At 35.8% G+C, this 18,926-nt stretch overlaps 1 protein-coding gene across 1 annotated transcript in view; it reads left to right on the top strand.

The window, feature by feature from the left end:
- LOC113517837 (lysosomal-trafficking regulator) overlaps window positions 1–18,512 on the top strand; it is a 75,954-nt gene extending 57,442 nt beyond the window's left edge. Inside the window, 12 exon segments of the mRNA XM_052898683.1 lie at window positions 443–704; window positions 1,873–2,017; window positions 2,682–2,822; window positions 3,715–3,929; window positions 4,268–4,423; window positions 5,210–5,423; window positions 6,115–6,233; window positions 6,491–6,595; window positions 6,597–6,742; window positions 7,206–7,450; window positions 8,684–8,858; window positions 14,331–18,512. Of these exon segments, the coding sequence (XP_052754643.1) occupies window positions 443–704; window positions 1,873–2,017; window positions 2,682–2,822; window positions 3,715–3,929; window positions 4,268–4,423; window positions 5,210–5,423; window positions 6,115–6,233; window positions 6,491–6,595; window positions 6,597–6,742; window positions 7,206–7,450; window positions 8,684–8,858; window positions 14,331–14,463 (2,056 nt within the window). The 3' untranslated portion in view covers window positions 14,464–18,512.
- The last annotated feature ends 414 nt before the right edge of the window (window positions 18,513–18,926 follow it).

Raw genomic sequence — 18,926 nt, 5'->3', positions numbered from 1 at the left:
ACATCAGCAATGCAAACACAACTACTTGACAATGGAAATACGAATGGGGCAGAGGTGCCCAAGCAAACTACTTTTGTATAAAGTCTCCCTCTGGTATCTAATTCTATTTTCTAATTTCAAAACTAAAATTTCTATACATAAATACAGTTCTTAAACACTTCATTACGTTCATGACGCTATTCATATCTATAAATAACTATTATCACATTCTTCTCTTCTAATAATCTCCACTTCTAATAAACCATTAACTTATTTAAAAAAACTTACATAAATACCTATTCTACTACGACTAATGCTACATTACCTCTACATAAATACCTATTCTACTCGACTAATGCTACATTACCTCTACATAAATACCTATTCTACTTGACTAATGCTACATTACCTTTACATAAATACCTATTCTACTCGACTAATGCTACATTAATGTTTATATTAGTTCGGAGCCCGATACTCTGTCAGAAGCGATGGCCCAATGGCGATCCGGCAGTATCACCAACTGGGAGTACCTGATGCGGCTGAACTGCCTCGGCGGCCGTTCGTACAACGACCTGATGCAATACCCGGTGTTTCCGTTCGTAATCGCTGACTACACCTCGCGGATACTGGACCTCAACAACCCGGCCTCGTTCCGAGACCTCAGCAAGCCGATGGCGGTGCAAAACAAAAACCGGGAACAGCACTATATAAACACTTACAATGTAAGTTGTCTATTATCGAGTCATATCTATGTTTATGCGTGCAGTGCAGTAAGGAAATTGTTTAGTACGTCGGTTGCTTGGGTACCTCTGTCCCATTCGTGTTTCTACCGTGAAGCAGTTGTGTTTGCATGGCTGTGTTTCGGTTTGATGGGTGGGATATGGCGTGAATTTACAGGGTACAGAGGAATAACACTAGTCCTCAGGATTGGCAACGCTTGGGAGGTATCAAGGGCGAAACATTATACTCTGTTATGTCCATGATACTGCTCATGTCTATAGGCGACGGTTACCACTTTCCATCAGGTGGGCCGTCAGCTTGTTTGCCATTCTAAGTAATATAAAAAAAAATAACAGGTTTAATATTTTCTTCAATTCAATTTATTCGTAACAATACTTCATTGTGTTGAATATTTTTTATAAGTAACAAGAAAATATAATAAAACTACTAGGCAGTTGAAATATACGTCTCTAGCAACCTGGTCGTTTTAAATCAACCCGCAACATCTGTCTCCATAAATTTTTTATTTCACGGACTTTTTATAAAGTGTAATCACTATTTAACGGATAAAATTCTCACGTTTCCAAGTAAATATATTCCTAATAGTCCGAAGTCAGGAATACTAGAGAAAAACATTATTGTTAATATATTCTCTTCGTTCTATCGAAAATTTCGAAGTTGATTGGTGATTTTGGATTCTGATCGTTTGAACACTTTATGGGTAGGAATATGATAAACAATGCATCACTATACCGTCTCTTTTTTTCCGTTTTTTATTTCATTGTATGTTCGAAATTGTAATACGAAACGTATTAGTTTTGGAGCCACGTGAGCGTGAGCAAGAAATGCGGATCATCCGCCAAGTGTGATGGCATTACATAAAGATGCAATGCAGCATTACCGATCTTCCATCATTCAAAGATCGGCGCGCCAATGATCGAACAGACGGCGGACACAATCGCTCAGCGACGTTTCAATGTAATGACATCTACTTAGTGTAACTGAGGGTAGCAAATTATATGTAAATTGGTATATAAGCGTTCCGTCGCGGATGATCGACGACCGAAGATTGATTTAAAGTCGCTGTTTACCACTCGCCTCTGAACAAGACTATCGCCAGCCTCTGTGATGTGGTGAAAGATGATGACCAGCAAGGTGATCCGGTTGCAGGACCTGGCGGCGGCGCGGCGGGCAGGCTGCTCGGCACTGTCGCAGCAGCCGCACCACTACGCGTCGCTGTACTCCAACTCGGGCGGCGTGCTACACTACCTCGTGCGTCTGCCGCCCTTCACAGAGCTCTTCCTCAACTACCAGGGTAAGTATTGTACACGTCGGCGCGATACATAGACATAAAGAGAAATAGACAACGCATTTGTTTTGAATTCGTAAGTGTCACCATTTAACTGTTTGTCTTGTTTAACTTGTTTATTGATTGTAAATCACTTCTCATACTAACTTCCCGTACTTAGATAGATAAATAGATTTTACTAGCGACCCGCCCCGGCTTCGCATGGGTGCACATTACATCACATTAGAAACCTCTAAAATTATCAGTGTTTCTCTACAATATTATGCATATATTATACATATAAATCTTCCTCTTGAACCACTCTATCTATTAAAAAAATCCGCTTCAAAATCCGTTGCGTAGTTTTAAAGATTTAAACATACATAGGGACGGACAGACAGCGACAGCGACTTTGTTTTATACTATGTAGTGATTTGTATCACTTACGGTACACTAATAATGTTAGCTATGGGTACATATTTAAAGAAATACAACAAAACATATACAAAAAAAACTTTCCCTTTCAACCTTCTACAGTTTTTTTGATGTTTCATTTATCATAAGATTACCAGAATCAATTAGTAAGGGTTTCAATTTGTCAGCGTACACGTGACACTGATTTAGACATTCATTGGCTACACTGTATCCTCCACAGTAATTGCTTCCTCATTCATCACCAATTTATTTCCAGATAACAACTTCGATATGCCGGACCGCACGTTCCACTCGCTGGTAACTACGTGGCGGCTAATCACAAACGACTCGCCCACCGACGTAAAGGAACTCATACCGGAGCTTTTCTATTTGCCAGAGTTGTTCTATAACAATGAAGGTCAGTGGCGCCACGTATAAATAATCGATAATATGTACATGTAGAAAAAAATGGCGGGAACGGTGAATATTTAGTTTAAATTGAAGAGCTGTAGTTTGAGTATACATACGCGATGATACAATGCGTAATTGTTTCTTATGATTGTGACGCCCTTTGAATATTATGTGTAAAAAAAATATAATTTTCGACTTACAATTGTCTTATACATGATGCTGGCAGAAATGGTCGTAAAAATGGCGACCGGTTGCCATTGAGGAAGTGAAGAATATGTATATGTACGTAACTTCTTTAAGGAAGCAAAGGACTGAGATCTCGCAAGTATCAATCGCTCTCGACAAATGTATATAAAAAATGCAATAAATATCAATAATTTAGACATTAAATGAGTGAGAAACACTCGCTTTTATAAAACCCGTACAAGGCATTTGGGAATATAGTGTGAACGGTAATGTTATTGGGCGTGCATCAGTGCCTTTATAAACAATATGGCGCCAGTGCCAGTAGGTCCAACATAATGTAAAGTGTTATCGCGTGGTGTAAGATTAGTATTATGAGTATTATGTAGGGGGGGAAGGTTGTGCCCTTGTTCTAAGTTTACCATGTATAATCTTTGTATAGCGGCATGCAAAGTTGACACTGTGCTGTGTGGCTTTTTTTAAATGGATATTGGAACGGTAATACCACCAGCGCTATCGGTATACACTGACCGGGGAGCCAATGCGAAATGATAGGTAAAGATGAAAGCCGGTCAGTTAGTCCATCCATAAGAAATAACCACGGTCGTTTCCAGGAGGGAACTGCGTGGAGGTCAACTTGATAGAGTATATTGCTAGTATTAGGTTTGTTAGATCCTATAAGCAGCGATTTCTATTCCGCTGGTGGTGTGCGGCAGGGCTGTCGCTGGGCGTGCGGCAGTGCGGCGCGGGCGTGGACGCGGTGGAGCTGCCCGCGTGGGCGGCGGACGCGCGGCTGTTCACGCTGGTGCTGCGGCAGGCGCTCGAGGCGCCGCACGTCACCGACATGCTGCCGCACTGGATCGACCTCATCTTCGGCTACAAGCAGACCGGCCAGCCCGCCATCGACGCCATCAATGTGTTCCCAGCATGTGTACGTATCCCATTTATTATTATTAATCATCGTTTTGTCAGCCGTTAACTGACTACTGCTGAACATAGTTCTTCCTCTACTGGGGAGTTTTGCCAGTAGTTGCGCTTAACATGCGGGTTGGCAACTACAGTTAGGCTTTAATGATGGTTAAAGAGGTGCACTGCTTGCCCATCCTTCGACTATTAAGTTCCCCTAGTTGTCTTTAACAACCATATGATGTGCCATAAAATGTGAGTGGCCCATTCTATGTTGGGACATATGATCTAAATTTACCACTAGCTAACGTTTTGGTATGTTGCGGGTTGAGAGGTGTGATGTGCGTGTAACAACATGTGCAGACGTACTACGGGTTCGACCCGCTGGCGCTGGAGGACGAGGTGGACCGCACGGCGGCGGAGGCGATGGTGCGCACGTACGGGCAGGCGCCGCGCCAGCTGCTGCGCCAGCCGCACCCGCACCGCGCGCCCGACCTGCTGCACCGCGCCTCCCACCAGGTACGGCCCGCTGCTGACTTCGCTGCCCATCCTCCGCCGACGAAACATCGGAGCCTCGACGACCGGGTGCAAGCATTCCGCGACGTTACTTAAACATAATGACTAATCTTCGGCGCAGTATACCCGAGAACAGCTAATTGTATGCAATTAGATGCATCAAGGTTCGGTGGTCGAAGATACCTCCGTACTCGTCACGACAACCTGACCTTTCGCCCCTCGATAGGGGTCAAAGTGCGGTGGCCTAAGCCGAGATTCGAGCCGCTCTGATGCTCTTGAGTGCACGCCGCAGTTCATAAGAAAGACCTGACACTTTGCCGCTCCCCTCTCGCGGGCTTGGAGTGTCATCTGCATTCGCCCTGCGCACGCGTCCGGTGAAGCTGTAAAGGTCATTTGCGGCCAACAGCATGGACGGTTAGAAAAAAGATACCTCCGTCGAATGTGACGTTAGTTCTGTCGTCATTAACATGCGACCGATTAGCCTAAAATGGTACTAGCCTCAATGAGCTAGATTGTTGCTCCCAATCGCAGATTGTAATCCACAAGTTATAGTATATAATATAGTAATATTATAAATATTCATACATTTCACTGCTAGCTGTTTAGCTTCCGAAGCAAATTTATCACACAAATGGATACTTTTATGAATGTTTCTGTTTGTTTGTTATCGTAAAACGGACGAGAAGCTGCGTCCATTGTTTATTTGTAAAGCGTTTCGACTAGTTGTTTATTTATTTGCTTGGTGAGAACGTGTCGTTGGAGCGTTGATAAGTTGTGTTGTGCGCGCAGCCGAGCGTGTGGGCGGGCGTGGAGGGCGGCCGCTGGGGCCGCTGGTGCGGCTCGCCCGCGCTGCCGCCGCCCGTGCCGCGCGCGCGCCGCTCGCTGGCGACCGCGGGCGGGGCGGGGGCGGGGTTGGCGGGGGCGGGGGGCACGCTGTACGCGCTGCCCCACGCGCGTACCGTCGCGTACGCCCCGCCCTCTAGCGCGCTTGTCACCATACAAGGTACCCGAACTTATACATTACACACACACTAACGCCATTATAAATTATGTCTTGTATGAACAAACACGAATACAGTTTTTTTTTTATTTTTTATTTCGAACATTACATACACATTTTTAAGAATTCAATAACTTTCTCTCGCAATAACTAAGATCGAAAAAAAAGAAGTATATGTTCACCATCATTTTAGTTGTTAATTATCCTCACATTAGCTCCCTCTGTAGACTGTCATAGTAAATAGCCTTAAGGCGGCCTGCATTAATTGACTCCCCGCAACACATATGAAGCTATGGCTCCATCAGTGAAGGAGTCTTAAAACAAGGCGGAGAGTGGTAAACAGCGCTTGATACGCCCTGATCTAAAAACAGCGTCGTAACATAAGGTGCTATAATAAAATGGAGAAGGAGGATGTCAAAAACTTGCCTAAAGGTGTCAGGTAGACCAAGGCCAGTCATGAATAAAGTCATTCATTTTATACAGAATTTATTAGTTCGAATTACCTGATAAATTGTTAATTCAAGATATATGTACGACCAGCTTATTACCTTTGTAGTTACTATTATTTTTAGCTTACTAGTGGCTGTTTTATCTATTGGCCATTTTTATGTTATCATTGATCATTGATTCATTATTTCCATTTCAAGTTTCGAATAAATGATTACTATGTGAAATAAAACTGGCTACGTGGTAGGTGAGTCGGGCAGCTCGTACGCAGTAATATCATGGGACCACGCGGACGACGTGGTGCGCGTGCGCCGCCGCCGCGACGCAGCGCTCGACATGCTGCTGCGGGTGCCCGCGCTCGACAAGGTAATACACGTGCCTATATTACATGCACTGCCATATTTCATGTTTTATTTACATTCACCTCCAAATTACCGGCCACAAGGTACCGGCCGTATATCTATATTAATTTCGGTCGAGTTCTTCATTTCGATATTAACATATTGGATAACATTCAATAGACATTTAATATATTCGTTATTGAGCCAAGCTAGCCAAACCTATTTAGATAATGTAACTAAAATATATAGGTATTGGTATATGTTAGCCACCCCTGTGGGCAGATAACGTGCGTGGCGTCGTGCGTGGGCAGCGAGAGCGCGTGCGCGGCGATGATGGGGCACGCGGCGGGGCGCGTGGCGGCGCTGCGCGTGCGCGTGCGCGGCGCGCCGGGCGGCGCGGGCGGCGCGGGCGGCGCGCGCGCGGCCGCTGCTCGCGCACCGCGCCGCCGTCGCCGCGCTGCACGTGTGTGCGCGCGCGTCGCTGCTCGTCTCCGCCGGCTGCGACGGCTGCATCGTGCTCTGGGACCTCAACGAGTGCGTGCCTCCCGTACACTCCTCATCGCAACCGCTACAACCGTCCCAGAATACTCTATGAGACCAGTCGTACCTTTCATGCGTTACCATTATGGACTAAACCGTTATACCTCTTTATTCGGAAATATTCTCCATTTTGTAATTCATTGTCACTTTTATTTCTTTTTCCTTAGTATTTATACTTCTTTAATTGAAAATGTCCCACTTCATTTCATCATGATTCATTTTATTAATATTTCTTGCATGCACGCCCGCACACGCAAAAGAGAAAGAAATTATATATACCATTTTATTTGCACCCACTAAAAAACTCGCACGCACACACGCACATGTATTTGTGTATACGTGTGTACACACAAATACATGTACGTAAAATATAAATGAAGAACAAAATCGTATATATACCACAGTAACATAAAATTGAATCTTAGCAAACTGCTTTAATTGTAATCGTATCCGACAGACTGACATACATCCGAACACTGCCGAACCGCGACATGCTGCCGGTGACGCACGTGACGGTGAGCGAGACGCTGTGCGACGTGGCCACCGTGCACGACCCGGCCGCCCGCGCCCGCGCCGCCCCCGTCGACACCCGCGCGCCCGGCGCTGTACACGACGACGTCACCGGCGCCGACTCGTACGAGCACGACGTTGACAAATACAAGTCGCTCATACGTGTGCACACTGTGAACGCTTCATTTGTCGGTACGTATTTCATTATTCGGTGGGTCTACCGTGAAATGAAATAACGAATTATCGGGCGCAATTTCGTGTTTTTGTTCATATCGAAATCGGCCCATAGTCCTCCCATTTCGTTCGTCATAAATCCTACCATAATAATCCAAAGGAACAATATTTTACCATTTTTAATATTTTTAAACGCTACATATTACCTAATTTTGAAATCAAATTTGTGTTTCGTTCGGTCTAGAAATTTCGGAAAATATTTCATAGTAGGCCCTCAGATGTCTAAGTTAGCACCACATTCGACGTATCTGTATTCGCGTCTTAGTCATGAGTGACTGTGACGCGCTAAGGGCTCGCTGTAGGCGCTTGCGGCATCGTCACAGATAAGAAAGACGGCGTTCGGAACTCTTCGGGTATCAACGGCTAGTCTTCGTAGTCTTCCTCTTTGTCTGTCATTATTGCCACTAGTTGTGTTGATAAGTCACTGTGTACATACAGTGCTCAAAGTATCGCCCTTCAACTCGTAGTTGATTCAAACCGGTAGTTATTAAATTAAAATATAGTGCTAACGTAATTTACCTATAATATCAACAATAAAAATAAACACTGGTTAACTTCATGCAATTCTATTACTAATGTCTCACCGCCGTAGGTTTAAAAGCAAACAATGTTATTAAATTGAAGTTAGTTGAAAATAGGTAGTAATAGTTTAAAAAAGGGTCTTAGACATTCTAAAAAGTTCTTAAATGATAATGTCGAAGGATGGGATAAACTCATCTACAGCGGTGGCATACAACAGGCAAGACTCTTTATGAGTGCCCTAACTGGATATATGCCAATAAGGCATATACTACACAAGATGGTTCTATCTTCGGACACACTGTGCAGACTGTGCGGGGAGAAATCGGAATCCATGGAACACTTGATATGCAACTGTGATTCGTTGGCAAGTATGCGTATGAGTCTACTGGGAACGGCTTATCCAAAGCCAGGGGACTACATATATTGTTAGGGTAACACATAGGATCTATGAAACGATGGTATAAAGCAGGGGGAAGCACAAAAGATCCGTATGGGTCGACGTGCAACGGCTTAGCTGATCCCATATGCAAAAAATAAAATAAGATAGTCGAAAATATATCTACTTCAGTAAAGACGTGTTTTCTTGCACCTTAAATTGATATTGAAAAGTGAACCTTAAAACCATAAACATATAGTGTATGTTTACGTAACTTTTTATAACTTGTACAGGTAGCGTGAAGGTAGCGGAACGTGTGACGAGCATTTGCTACTCGAACGCACCAGAGGGCGTGAGTGTGAACTGCGTGGCGGCCGGGCTGGAAGGCGGCGGCGTGGTGCTGTACTCGTCGTGGGACTTGCGCCGCGTCGCCTACATACCGCCCGCTGAACGCGCGCCGCTACTCAGGTACTGTACTGTACTGTACGCCCCCTGCTGTACTGCACACTGCATCCTGCACCCTGCACGTACATTGTACTGTATAATGGGTGAGCGTTTTAAAATTATCCAATAATGAATATGTTAAAAGTCTATTACTAACACCGACTGCACTAGCGGTATAATCTAGTTCATGTATATTTTATTAATAAAAATAGAAAATTTAGAATATACCTAAATTACACGTGATTAAACTGTGTGTTAGTGATTAAATATCCTGTGTTCGTGTTTGTAATAAAAATTATTCAGCCAAACTGAAGAAAACATAAAAGTAAAATTTAAGTTCGATCTGGTTGTTATAAAAATCAAGTAATGATTGTAAACCACATTAATAAAAATCAACAATAATAAGATGACAACAGTGCAATGAATATATTCTTACTAACAACAATACAAGCGATATTGAAGAGAACTATTAATAAATATTCCATATATAGTAATAACAAGTGCAAGTGACGGTTGAAGGTCAAAGCGGATAAGCAATAAATTCAAACACCTCCAATAATTTAAGATTTTTATGAACATCAACTGTCAATTAGCAAAGATTATAATTGAATGTTTCACACTAAGACGCAACAAGTTACTTGGTCTGGCGGCAACGCTGAACGACTTGTGCCCCGAAGGTTGATGTTTCAAATCTCAGGCGAATATAAAGTTTATTTTTCGTTCTTTTTTTTTTTTTTTATAATAAATTAGAGTGTGGATTAATATTATTATTTAATTCTAGAAGACATAGATAAACATTTTATGACATTTTTTTTAAGGAAGATCATTTTTAGTGAAGAGCAGAAACTTTTATTTAATTTTGACATTTTATTATTTAATTGTATTTTTTTTTAATTGATTTATTGCCCGATTTTATATAAAGAAGACAATGGCATATGAAAATGTAACTTACCGAAAACCGACACGATCGAGTTCATTGCATAATATTTCAGACTCTCATTCCTCTATATTTAATTCAACTATGATGAGTTTACCTAATAACACATCATTCAGTGAGAGTCAAATTCATGCAGAATTAACACAAAAAATAAAAGACCTTACAAGTGAATTAGAGATCGCTCACCAAGAAATAGAAAATTTAAATACTGAAAATTTTAAATTAAAATCAGACCTCGACAAAAGCTGCAAATTAGTAGAATCTTTAAAGAAAGTGCATTTATCTCCGCCAACTCCTTTATCAGGACGAAAGAAAAGAAATCCTATTAAAAACAAACCGGCCACTCTAGCAAAGTCATTATTATTAAGTAGTTCTACTTTAGATCAAAGTCCACAATCTAAGAATTTAAATAAAGATCAACAGATGTTTATACCTGACCACCCAGAACAAGCTATTGAAGACAAAATGAATTCACAACTAACATTAATAAATGTAGAAAAAGAAGAAAAACCAAATGACAGCCAGAAATACAGAATTGAAGCGAAAGAACATAATTTGAAAAGGAAAATTATTGTTATAGCAGATGATCAAGGAAGGAATGTACAGAAACATCTTCAAAAATTAGTCGGAAAGGAGTATATTGTTAGTTGTTTCTGGAAACCCGGAGCTAAACTACAAGAGGTTCTCTTGTCGGAAAAAAAGTCTATTGGCGGGTTGAATAAAAATGATTTTGTGATAGTACTTGGTGGAACTAATGACAGAAATCCCTACGAGTTTCAAATGTATATAAATAAGTGGATTGAATCTATATCTAATACTAACATTTTGATTTCCGAAATACCATATAATTATTATTTAAACGAAAGAAAAATAAATTACGAGCTAAAGTTTATATGTACTAAATATGACAACACTACTTTTGTTGATATGCACTATCATTATGAAAGACCTAGACGCAGTTCTTTTGCACTACACCTATGTCAATTAATGCTCAGAGAAGTCTTACGCATAGACCATAAAATAAAATATTCCAAATATAGAAATCAAGTATTGAATTCAAAAATAATTTCCTCAAATTTATTAGAAAAAGGTACCCAAACTGACGAAATTATAGAAATACAAAACGCACAAACTACGCTTTTTCGTGAACTATAAACCTAAAGCCCCTGACAAAATTAGTAATTTCACATTATTACATCAAAATATAGCGGGCGTTTTAAATAAATCGGAACTATTAGAAATAGCCTTGACGGACTTAACAAAAAATGAAAGGTTGGATGTTGATGTAGTGTGTCTTAGTGAAACATTTATTAGAAAGGGCACTGAAAATTTATTAAAGATCCCCAACTATAAATTAGCGTCTTCGTTTTCTCGAGATACCAAACGAGGAGGTAGCTGTATTTTGATAAAAAAAGGACTAGAATTTAAACAAATTTCTGCTTTAGGACAATTATCACAAAAATTTCTATTTGAGTGTTCCGGGATTGATATCATATCCTGTAACATAATTGTCATTTGTATTTATAGAATACCAGGAAGGGATACGTCAATATTTATGAATAGATTAGAAGAATTATTAGATTTAGTAACAAAAAAATATAAAAATAGAAAAATTATTCTTTGTGGAGACTGGAACATTGACACCTTAAAAAAAAATAAAACATCTAACGAATTAATAAGTGTACTAAAAAGTTATAATTTTGAAATACATATAAAATATCCAACAAGACAACAATCCTGTATTGACCAAATCGCAAGCAACATAAAAAATGTGAATGCTAAGCTTTACTACTTAGGGTTATCTGATCACGAAACTGCACAAACTATCACACTAAAAATAAATAAAAGAAAAAGTAGCACGTCCTGGACAGAATATCGTAGGGATTATAGTAAACTGAATATTAATAAATTTTGTGAAAGCATGAGGCAATTGAGCTTCAGTGAATTGTACGAGCAAGTTACTGTGAATAAAGCATTCGATGCATTTCATAATCTGCTATTGTTATTTTATAATTTGTGCTTTCCGATAATTAAAATTAAATTAAAATCTAATAATCAGAAATCTATATGGTTATCTAAAGGAATAAAAAAGAGTTGTCTCAAAAAGAGAATATACTATTTAAAATTTAAACATGCTAATCACAATAAAAAAGTAAATGCGAAAATTTATAAGACCTATAGTAAAATTTTACAAAAATGTATTAATACTTCACAACAAATACAATGCAACAAATATATAGAAAAAAGCAAAAATAAAGGAAAAGCTATATGGAAATTAATTAATAATAACATTAATAATGAAGCTGAAAATAGACAAATTGATATGATTAAAATAGATAATATAATACATAATGATCCAAATATAATATGCAATCTATTCAATGATTATTTCGTAAATTCAATAAATAAAAAATCGACATTAAAATCTAATTATACCCATAATATCAGTATGAATGATAATGCCAAAACAATATTTTTGACACCTAGTAGCGATATAGAAGTTATGGATATTATAAAGACATTAAATAATACAAACTCAGTAGGTTATGATTCAATTAGCACAAAAATTTTAAAAACATGCTCTATTCACTTGTGTAAACCATTATCCTACATTATTAATATGTCGTTTGAACAAGGCTATTTTCCAGATAGTCTAAAAATGTCTATAATAAAGCCATTACATAAAAAAGAGGATGTAAGTGATATGAGTAATTATAGGCCTATTGCACTTATCCCAGTAATTTCTAAAATATTTGAGAGAGCTATGTTAAAAAGGCTCAATGACTTTATGACTAAAAATAATATCTTAAAACAAGAACAATATGGATTTAGGAAAAATAGCTCAACATCTTTGGCTTGTTTCGATTTAATAAAATCTGTAACGGAGGGATTGAATAATAGGGAGCACGTAGCTGCAATATTTTTGGATATGACTAAAGCTTTTGACTGTTTAGATCATAATATAGCACTAAACAAATTATATAAATACGGAATAAGAGGAAATGCACATAGTTGGCTAAAAAGCTATTTACAAGATCGCAAACAATGTACCGAGACGTTTAAAATTATTAATGGCTATAAAAAAATCTATAGATCTATCCCAAAATTAAATAAAGTAGGAATTCCTCAAGGAAGCATTCTTGGACCATATATTTTTTTGACTTATATAAATGATTTGCCTAATATAATCACACATAAATGTATACTATATGCTGACGATACAACTATATTAATAAAATGTAAAAATAAAGATGACTTAGAAACACAAATTAATGACACATTACAAAATGTTATAAAATGGTTAACAGAAAATAATTTAAAAGTTAATTTAAATAAAACCAAAATAATACATTTTGGCACACATCATTCAAAATCTGTAAAAATAAATATAAATTACCAAAATCAATCAGTGGAATTAGTGGATAGTACCAGATTCTTAGGCATAATTATAGATAGAAATTGTAACTGGAAGGCCCATATAGAGGCCTTGTGTAACAATCTCCATAGATTCGTGCATGCGATACGAAAATTAAGATTGTCAGTATCAGAACAGGCTGCACTGAGTGCTTATCATGGATACGTATCCTCCATACTTTCATATGGATTACTAATATGGGGAAACTCTGCAGAAATTTCCAGAGCATTTGTTGTGCAAAAGAGGTGTGTTAAAGCTATATGTGGTGCAAAAATTAGAGAAAGTTGTCGCCCTCTTTTTAAGAAATTAAATATTCTTCCACTGCCATGTACGTACATTAGAGATTTGTGTATATTTGTAAGGGAACATGCTGGCTTTTTCAAAAGAATATCGGACTCGAGAACACGTACAACTAGACCAAACGACAAATTATATGTACCAAAGTGCAGGTTAGATTTACATAAAAGAAACGCATACTGTATGGCTATTAAAGTTTACAACCATCTACCAAATAACATTAGAGAAGTAACAGCTCATACAGTGTTTAAACGTAAACTTAAAAATTGGCTGTTATGTAACGGGTTTTATACCATTAATGAATATTTCGCTAAAAAAACAAATGCACTTCACAACCTACACTAGAGATACAGTTGTTAAAATATTTTATTAATTTGGACAACTATTGTATAGGCTTTTATTTTTTCTGTTTACTGTAATAAATAATAATAATTTATTGTATGACTAAGGAAAGGAAATATAATGTAGAATATATATATAAATTTATTATATTGTTAAAAATTTGCACGCCGACATAGAGGCAGAATGTACACGGGAAATATAAACCTCTATCATCTAAAATTACCTGCATTCTAGCAAAATAAATTCATTTCATTTCATTTCATTTATCCGAAAAATTATATTGAAGACTTGACATATTAGAAAATAAATATCGAACCGATATAGGCGATATCGAAATGGGTGATAACCTTTTTTTCCGCTTTCAATCTCCAGATAAACCCAATATATAGATATCAGATCGGTATCCATATTACCCATGCCTAATGTAAACAGATAATAATAATAATACATTTGCTTATTTCAAGGTATTACTTATAGTTTTCACTAAATAAACATTAAATTTCAGTGTGACATACAGCAGCGACTCCCTACTGCTGTTCGGGTTGTACGGGAACGGCGTGGTGGTGGCGTGGGAGAGCGGCGGCGGCGCGGGCGAGGGCGGCGCGCCGCGGATACTGCACGCGCATGCGCTGCTGTAACACCAATACTGCGGATAGTTGTTGGCAGCTATAAACGTGCAATGTATATCACATTTATAATGTCTAATAAGTATTAAGGTCTCAAATAGAGGTCAAGGTCGCTTCCAAAGGTCAAGGTTCAAGGTAAGACAATAAACATATAAAACCTAATTATCACTCAATAAATATGACTTCACACATCACTGCTGTGCTAATATGTCACAAATAATATTAATTTTAGTAAATAACTGACAATCTGTATTAATAAAAATTGTTATTATGTATTTATAGCAAATTGTTAAGTGCATCTGAACTTGAACATAAATAGATGTTTTGTGGGTAAAAATAAAACCCACTAAGAGGTTCCGTAATATCATACTTATAATCTCCCTATGATATTATCAGACTGTAAACACATTTAGTTTTGTCTTATTTAAGCGATTTGGTATATTTTAACTCGCTAGATGCTATAAAAAAGACTGCTTTATTGAATTTTTAATCTTAGCTCGTCTTCATACAGGAGATATAAAAACTACACTTATAAGAAATCAACGGCATTTTATTAAACTTTTATAGGCAGTAAATGATAGAAGGTGGCAGTTAATCCTTCTTTGCATAATAGTGGAAATTTCCATCATTACATCGAATGCTCAAAAATTATATAAAAGAACAAGTTCACTTTAAGTTGATCGTGTCTGGATACCTTTTTAATGTCCATTGCAGAAAAAAAACATAGCTGTATAATTTATTTTTTAACCATTTTTCCTTTAATTTTGATCATGAATTATATCACCATGATTTATATCACCAATAAAAAAAATATGCAAAGAAGGGTTAAACAGATTTATGTATCAGTAAGAGAGTAAAGTATGTCTTCCAAACACGTCAACTAATACGTCCTGCATAGTGTATATTTAAAAAATAACTAATTTAATTAGTACGATAGATATATACTTTCATATTTAACAAATGTGTATATATATATAAATAAGTCATATATCTCAATAAATAAAAATCTCAAATCCTCTCAACCGATTTTAATAAAATTTTGTATTGTATACTCCAACTTGAGAGATATCCTATCTCTCAAATTTTTATTTTGATAAAATCAACTCGATAGATGACAGTAGGGAGCAAAACAACTTTGTTAGGTTAAATAATAATATTAAAAAAAGAGAATATGTAAAAATGCTTCCTGGTCTCTGACTAATCAGAGATTGTCGATTATCACTTTTTTACATATACTGTATTTTAGTTACACTCTTTTTATATGTAATAGAAATTTTAAACATGTAAAATGTATGTAATTGGTAAGTAAATAATAATATATAATTGTAATGTAACGAAGCAATATTTTTATATTGTCCAGAAATATTTTTGTAAAACAAATATTGTTAATGTCATTTAGATTGTAATTAGAAATGTCGACAAGGAGAGTGGCAACTCTGTGAACAAATTTGTATGATACTTAAGGCCGATGTTGTCTAAAAGACTTTAGTACTTTGTCGCACTAACATTGCTGACTGATTCAAAGATTGTGTTTGATAATCAAACTAAATTTTAATGTAACAAAGTACAATGTTTATATAATGTTAAACGTGGCAGCATTGCCAAATTATTAATAATGAATTATGTCCATCAAATGATATATGACTTGGATTGAATATTTTAATGTATAAATGCTAAGTAAGTACCACGGCCTAATACCAGTCTGAATGAATTTAGACTGTAAGAGTAATATATTAAAGTAATATTTTGTAAAATATATCTTTTTACTAGAAAAATTGCACTCTCAAAGATGTGGTATCCAAGTTGATCAATATTAATTATTAGAAGTTATTCATACACTTTCAGTGCTGTCAATTCTGAGGCGTCCTTTCTCTAAATCTTATCTTTTAACCGAATATTTTAACATAATAGTTTCTTTATCGTAATCTTTAATTTTTCAGTTTTATACATTTAATTTATACAATTTTTGGAATAACAACACATACAATTAATTATAAATAGTACTCAAGATACTAGCAACATTACCTCTATGGACCGCTAAACTCGTCTTTTTCGCAAAGTAGCTACACCAGTTCTTGGATCACCAGTAACCTTGATGAGGCGCGCTCAGGGCTGAAGCTAGACCCATGTTTAAGCTAGGCCAAAAGAACTGTTTGGTAAGGCAGAAGCCATAATTAAGTGATTTAGAAAAAGCTAATCTGTCTAATTAACTAAGGTATTGAGCCTTTTGAAATAGGGCATTGCTCCTCAATATCCCCCTCCCCCCCCCCCCCGGCTATGGCCGTGGGGCCGATAAAAATGCTTTATTATAAATTAAATTTAATAATTTTGAATTAAATTTATTACAAATTTAATTCATATTATTCTAAGAATAAAGGTTTCTATATGATATCAAAATGAAATTTTAAGGTAGTGTAAATTTTAAAAAGAATTTACTGCGCCGTGTATGTTGCTGCCTTGTATTTAAGATATGCTTGTATTGTACTTAGGATACCATACATTTGATAGTGTAATATTATATATAGTATAAATTTTATATTGATATCTCTATTCAGAGTAATTTATCACCATATCTTTAAAGAGTATTGTATCAAATATAATAAACGTGAGATTGGGTTCCAATACTGAGATCTATATTTAAACGGTATCAACAAAATATATAATATTATTAATATGTAACAATAAACAACAAAAACATTATGTAATATAAGAATAATTAATTTTGATATATATTAGAGAATTCTTAATTTAAATTTACTAATTCACTCAGGTTTATAATATTGTATACAATATGCATATACAAATAGAGATCAAAATTGTATATTCAATTGTGCCAAATGAAATCGGCCAAAAGCGAGTACAATTTGCATTAATACTTATAGATGTGGTTCTTTAGTATATGATATCTATACAGGTTACGATTTTTTCTTGCAGATTGAATGGGTACAATTTTAAATAGCTAAGTGTAACGTTTATGGCTGGCATTAGAAAATAGGTGTTCTATATCGATGGTTCCTTTTTCAGCTAGGTGAAGTTTCGAATATTAATTTTATTTCAATTTAATTTGTTTATTATTTTTAATTTTATACACACATATTTAAGATATAACTATTGAAATAATGTACATATCATTAGCGTATAAACTATGCCTTATATATTAAAATTGTGCTACAAGCATTCCAAGTAATGTTATTCCGTAATAAAACTTATTGATATTTAAATGAATAGATTAAGAACTGATAGTTCTCAATCTAATACAAGTATATTTTTTTCTATTTGTAAGATAATATAAATTAGGACTGACTCTAATGTAACATTTCTCTGAACTTATGTCTTGACTAATAACTCTTAATATTTTAATTTGGTTGTTTCGCGATGTTATTATTTTATGAACTATCGTACTCGTAAACTAAATTTATAAAAAAAAAATGTCACTGTGATATCAAATTTTAATGTTAGAGATAGGTCAAGAGAAATGCCATTTTAAAATATAGCCCATTGTCTTTTCCAAGAACAAACTAAACCTTTATTATAATTAAGTACTCATATTCTTATACATATATCTAAAAATTAAAAAAAGGCAGCATGAAACGCCATTTTTTTTTTTTATTATTATATACACAGGAATAACTGTAATGAGTATACGAAACTTATTCATGAAACTAAACAACTTAAGAAGTTTAGTCAAAATCTAATATTATTTTATAAATTATTCATATTAATTGGATCATGTAACCAAATTATTTTATTACTATTGTATATGTATGCGTGTGAATTTATTCTTGCATTTAGGCTTGACATATATATTATGACAAATCGTGTACAGTTATTCCTATCATTTCTGTTTCAATATTTTGTAAAGTATTGCATGTACCTACTAAATGCTAATAAAAGAGTGGGCTAATCACCTACCTACTGAGATAAAAAAAAAGTTTTTTAGTATGTAATTTTCAATTTTTTAGTATATTTTTTTCTTTTGTAATATAATTGTATGTCGTTGTTACCAAATTCTATTTTATGTTGATTATGAAATTAAATAAAAATAAAATATTTTAATACAATTCAATGTTTTATTTATTATTAGCTATTCAGTGCACACATGAAATAATATAAAAAGTAATATCATATAATGTTAACCTAGGATTAATATTTAAACCATATATCGTTATCTTTATGAACTTTTACATTTATAATATGATGAGACTAGAATTAATTTCTTGGACTGGGTATACCTTACAGTGAAAACTCGACTAAGAGTAATTGCGGAAATATTTTTAATAAATCATGAAATCTACATGTATGAGATAACAACATTCACCATTTCGTCGATATCTTCGTCATTTTATGTAATTGGACGACGGAAATAAAAGCAATTTCTATAATAATGTTATTTTTTTCTAAAATCTAATTAAATATAATGAATTTTTTATGGGATTATACTGAAAGTGAGAAAATCAAAAAAGTATTAATGTCGA

This window comes from Galleria mellonella, unplaced genomic scaffold (assembly GCF_026898425.1).
Source record: "Galleria mellonella isolate WM207_F2 unplaced genomic scaffold, CSIRO_AGI_GalMel_v1 utg537, whole genome shotgun sequence".
NCBI classification, from domain to species: Eukaryota; Metazoa; Arthropoda; class Insecta; order Lepidoptera; family Pyralidae; genus Galleria; species Galleria mellonella.
Note: the sequence above shows the minus strand (reverse complement) of the source record. Positions and strands in the feature narration are given on the sequence as shown.